General features: G+C 39.4%; 1 protein-coding gene across 1 annotated transcript; it reads left to right on the top strand.

Annotated features, from left to right (window-relative positions):
* Window positions 1-224: 224 nt before the first annotated feature.
* On the top strand, window positions 225-4,028 carry LOC104072134 (histidine triad nucleotide-binding protein 1-like). The gene is made up of 3 exons (XM_009582613.1): window positions 225-353; window positions 2,816-2,920; window positions 3,687-4,028. The coding sequence occupies exons 1-3, from the start codon at window positions 225-227 to the stop codon at window positions 3,849-3,851; spliced, it is 399 nt and encodes a 132-aa protein (XP_009580908.1). The 3' UTR covers window positions 3,852-4,028.
* Window positions 4,029-5,273: the final 1,245 nt, after the last annotated feature.

Raw genomic sequence — 5,273 nt, 5'->3', positions numbered from 1 at the left:
CAGCCCCGCTGTGTCACCGGCCTGTGTGTGGAGGAGGGCCGCCGGCGCTAACGTACCCGGCGGCGGCCGCTGGCATTCGCCGTGTCGCAGCCTTACGGCATTGCAGGCCGTGCAGGCGTTATTGCCAAGGGACGGGGGTTCTCACAGCTGGTGTAGGAGGGTAGGGGTGAAACCTTAGGTTAGCCACCTGCAGGCAGTCTCCTTGTGGATTCCGGGCGTAAACAATGCACCATAACGAGCTGCTTTTGCACATCGGAAATGCAGGTCTTGATGTGCCTCTCAATAGCATTATGCAGATTATACAGCTGTGCCTGCCAAGTTTTGGTTATGAACCTCTGAGAGGGATTATTAAAGTAAAGAATTATAGAGAATTACAGCTTTTTCTGCTCTTCACAAAAGTCTGGAACTGGTCATCCTGCAGGCTGCAAAATCGGTTTCTGTGGTGAGATGGGACTGGTAGCATGCAGTGATGCTGGTGCACCGCAGCATGCTAGGGGCGAAGTGAAATGGTTAGCTTATGAAAGCACCTGTTCTCTCCAAGATGTAAACTGTATCAGTATTCATTATAAGCCCTTTTTTTTTTTTTTTTTTAAATTTAAATACTGAACAAGGGCTTTTGCTTTTGAAATAAGGGATTAGCTGCAGTGTAGAATACAGACTCACTAAAGATGCTGTTTGTCTGATTTGTGTGCTTAAAAATTATGCATAGCTTGGAACAATGCTTTCTTAATAGATACAGAAATGTTGCAGCTGCTATCTAGTCAAGAATACGGAAATTTTCACTTCTTTCCAAAAAGTCAAGCTTATACGTACTGTTCTGTGTTTATGTGAGGGTGTGCATCTGTTCTCTACCAGGGTTAAAGCTACATGAGGTTTTTCCTCAGGTGTAATGGCTACAGCAGCGTAACCTGAGCACTGCTTGATTGAGAATCAGGCCATTGATTTTGATGAGTGACTTGAGAGCGTATAACCTACTCTGACTGCCATTAGTGCAGAATATTTTCTGGAAGAAAATTGATTTTTACCTTAAACAATGCAGAAATGTAGAACTGCTTTTAGAGTTTAGTTGACTAAATTGGATGATCTTTAATTCATTTTGTTGACTCTATGAATATCTTTTTAGAGGTGGCTGGAAATGTTGCAAGGAGAAATGTAAGGAAGGTTTTTAATCATTAATTGACATGCGGAGAAAAGGAGATATTAAAAAGTACAAAGTCTCTGTGGAATTAAGCCTTATCGCTGTTGTTTTAGTTGAATCTAAACTTGCTGAAATGAAGATTGGCTTACTGTGCACTCATGGACTTTCTGTGATTGCGCTTCTGTTCGATACTACTTCTGCTCTCTGTCCCATAGAAAATTATTTGCTATCGGTCTTCTGCTCATTAAATTCTTTGACTCAATTTGGCCACTTGCATTCTGCCTCTATGTGGACCACATAGAATAGAAAAACTGCTTACAAAATGATCAACTCAAAGTAAGATTTACTTAATTAGGTGCAAATTAGCTTTATTGATCCATTCGTTGCTTACCAACCTTCTCTGTTTGGGAGAGACAAGCAGTTCATCAGAGATTTAAAACTGGGCATTATCTTCTTAAAGATAGCTTAAAATAGGACAGATTGGAGGTATATCTGATAAGGCATTGTTAATGTAAGTAAAGTTCGGGCTTTTCACCACCTTTACTCTTGGCAAAGGCCACAGTTCCTCTCAGCAGAATTAAAAAGCAGTATAGTCGCATAGAAAATTCACTTTATTGATTCACAAATAAGTGAAAGCATCTAGGAAATACATACTTTGACAAATGCAAGGTGTGTGTTTATAAATATGCACTCTGTGGCATAGCTCAACCAGTAACTCCCAGATGTTTTGCTGTTAAATGTGATAGTTAAGTCAGAGGTGCCCTTTGGTTAGCAATGGCAGAATGCATGCTCAGTGTGGGCATCTGCAGATTGCGGTGGTTGCAGTAGCAAGTCCCAGTTCTGTGGTTGGCATTTGCACAAAGAGGCATAGCTTCCTTTTCTCTTTCTTTGCTTTCTCTTCTATTTCTCTTATCTATTGAAAGTTCCTAATTTGAGATTTATTTGATGTAGTTAGGTGCTGCATGCAGTTTCTGATTGACATTAATTTTGGTACTTGCATAAAGTCAGTTGGGAGTCAACTACTTACTACAGATAGTTGTTCATATTTCAAAAGTGATGCCTTTCCCTGAATTTGGGAATGTCTGAAGTAGAGCCAACCTTAATACATTATTTTGAATTAATTTTTTTCTTGAATACTTGGTGCTGTTTAGAACAGAAATGTAATATGGCCTCAATCACATAAGTTCAGGTTCTTTGAAATTGCTTTGCTATCTTTGACCAAGGCAATATTCAGACATAACTGGAAGATGATTAGCAACTGTTTGCCATTTGTTTTATTAAATAGGGTGTGAATAAAAAAGTGAAATAAGCATAAATGTACTTTTTATAGGCATGCATGCCGTCAGCTCTGTTAGTTATTACGCAGATGTGGAAATAATAAATCATGAACCTAATTGCATATTCTCTTGCTGAGAAGACTATAGCTTTTAAATAATACTTAACACAGAATAATGAATATTTTTTTCATACCAGCAAGTCTTGGTAAGTAGGTGTTTTGTGTTTAGAAATTAGAGGACTTTGAATAATACGTCACTCAAGAAGAATCAGCATTTCTGCTTATGATTTGGGGTATCTGATAATCTGCTTAAGTATGTATTTAGTGGGGCATATTGATTTACTTAAACTCTTGCCTTTCTCTGAAGCAAATTATGTTTTAACTGTTTGCTCTTCCTGTAGTGCCTTGCGTTCCACGATATTTCACCCCAAGCTCCAACGCATTTCCTAGTGATTCCTAAGAAGCCAATTGTCAGGTTATCTGAAGCAGAAGATTCTGATGAATCTGTAAGTACTCTAGAAGCTTTCTGTACACCAAACTGTACCTCTAATTACTTCATAATCTACTAGATTCTCCCCCTATTCCTCTTGACATTTCAAAGAGGCAAAGTAGTTTCCTGATACTATAATCCTTTTCCTCTAGCTTAGAATGGGAATGGAGTTAAGGTTTTCCAGTAAAAGTAGTGATATAAAGCAAAATGTATCTCTGGGTATGTATTTGCAGTGCAAAATGAATTGTTATTTTGCGGTACAATCTTGATGTCTGTTTTCATGATTTACAGGCACTAGTACTTATTCTAATACAGGCTTGGGATTTTTGGCAGGTCAGAGATGAAGAAAGGGAAAGTTAGCTGAGAGGTGCTGAATATTTCATTTGTAACTATAAACATCAAGCTCAAAGATTTTGTAAACCTTTACATGATAAGATAAAGTTTCTTTTCTACCAGAATTATGTGTGTTGCCTGAAAAAGTAATGGGGGCTTTAACCATGAGATAAATTTAGCTTCTGTGACATTTGTAGTCTGTTACTGTCTAGCTTGAAAAAAATCTATAGCTCTTTTTTCCCCCTATATTATGCATAGTCAGTCTTTGCAGCTTTTCTGGGAAAGTGTCAGTTGCAGGAAGACAATTTGAAGAGCAGTGGCTGAATTTCTAAGAATTACTGGCTTATCCGAATGGTTCTCTGTTCTCATTCCTTCCCTTCCTGCCCTCTCCCGTTTTTGTGTGTTTTCTGTTTGGTTTTTTTTTTCTTTTTGTTTTTTTTCTCCTCCAGCTTCTTGGGCATTTAATGATTGTTGGCAAGAAGTGTGCTGCTAACCTGGGCCTGACCAATGGATTCCGGATGGTTGTGAATGAAGGGCCTGAGGGTGGTCAGTCTGTCTATCACGTACATCTCCATGTTCTGGGTGGTCGTCAGCTGGGATGGCCTCCTGGCTAAGATTTTTACATCACAAGAGTTAACTGCATGCATATAAATTACCACCAAATAGATTTAATATGTCACCCATCAGTCTAGCCACTGTTAACGTATTTTTGTTTTTTGAATGTGTGTCTGCAAAGGGTAATAAACGCTCTGAACAACATTCGCACAATAAAGATTTAGCATGTGGGAATCGCCTCTGTCTGGTGTGCCTTACTGATGGAAACAATTCTGCAAGTTAAAATGGTGTTCTCCAGAGTGTAAATATGTAGCATGTTTCAGTCTGCTGTTAACAATCTTCTGTAGGTAGTGATTTGCCGAGGCATTTGAAACCTGAAGGTGCAACTGCTTAGCAGTCTTTCATGTCTTTTGGGAAGAAAGCATCTAAGCTTTTTGAATGTGGTATGTAAATATTCATAAAGCCAGTGTAGGCTGCTGCTAAGACTTTTTCAAAAAGTGTTGTGTGTGAAATTCCGAACATGCCATGCAGGGACTGTGTCAGTACGGTGCAATGTGTTGGAAACATACAGCCCCTGTTGGAGCCCTGTGTTAATGGCTGCTTTATAAGGCCCCATCTTTCTGATGAGAAGGGGTAAAACAATAGTCTTAATGGCAGCTGTGATAGTTCCACAGCACGCTGGTATTTACTTCTGTGTTGTGATTTGATGGAATTGAGGATGTGAAAGGAAAATACTGAACTGTATCTGTAGGGCCTTGTAAGATGCTCAAGGCTTTTCATCTTGACACATAAGCAGCAGATTTTATTGGGTGGACTTTGTCCTTCAGTGAATAGTAGTTTCTCTTTGTTGCTGCGTACAGTTCATGCAACACTGTCATTGAATCTGCAAGACAATGAATTTTCCTGAAATTAGGGTTACGGATGTGTCTGCCAGTGTAAATGTAAAACAACTGTTCTTTCTGTTAAAATTGAGAAGTCCCAGCTAACGAGTTTTTATGATGGAGGGTACTTGGCAGCCTTTAGGCAGAAGCCTTAAGAAAAACTGGGGTATTTGTGAGCACCACTTCTCCAGAGTACAATTTTAACACCAAAGGTGTTAGAGAAAGAAATGTGGGAGTGTAGAAGGTGGACAGGTAAAGGCTGTGAGTTGCGATCTCTATTCAGGTAAAAACTTGTAAGTTTGGTAAAGGCATTTGAATTCATTCAACTTGAAAGTATTCTGTAAGTACTTGAAGACTCTGAACCTTCAGAGTTTTTACCCTAAGACATGACTTCAGCTGGAAAATCAGCTACTGCTTCTGAAGACGGCTGGTCTATAATTGAGTAGGAATAAAAAGGTAGTCCTGTAGTTGAGTTAGGAATAAAAAGGTAGCCTGACAGCTGTTCGTCTGGATGTCCTGCACAGAAGTGAAGAAGAAAACCACTCAACCCGCAGAGGTGCAGCATCCCTGAGCATTCTTTGCCTCAGTCTTTAATAGTCA

The sequence above is a fragment of the Fulmarus glacialis genome, unplaced genomic scaffold, assembly GCF_000690835.1.
Source record: "Fulmarus glacialis isolate BGI_N327 unplaced genomic scaffold, ASM69083v1 scaffold42747, whole genome shotgun sequence".
Taxonomy (NCBI): Eukaryota; Metazoa; Chordata; class Aves; order Procellariiformes; family Procellariidae; genus Fulmarus; species Fulmarus glacialis.
Note: the sequence above shows the minus strand (reverse complement) of the source record. Positions and strands in the feature narration are given on the sequence as shown.

Bases quoted from the DNA above. Each gene is read 5' to 3' on its own strand.
- LOC104072134 (XM_009582613.1), top strand. From the start codon at position 225: ATGCACCATAACGAGCTGCTTTTGCACATCGGAAATGCAGGTCTTGAT. The intron at 354-2,815 runs GTAAAGAATTAT...CTCTTCCTGTAG, and splicing joins CTCTGAGAGGGATTATTAAA to TGCCTTGCGTTCCACGATAT. The intron at 2,921-3,686 runs GTAAGTACTCTA...TTTCTCCTCCAG, and splicing joins CAGAAGATTCTGATGAATCT to CTTCTTGGGCATTTAATGAT.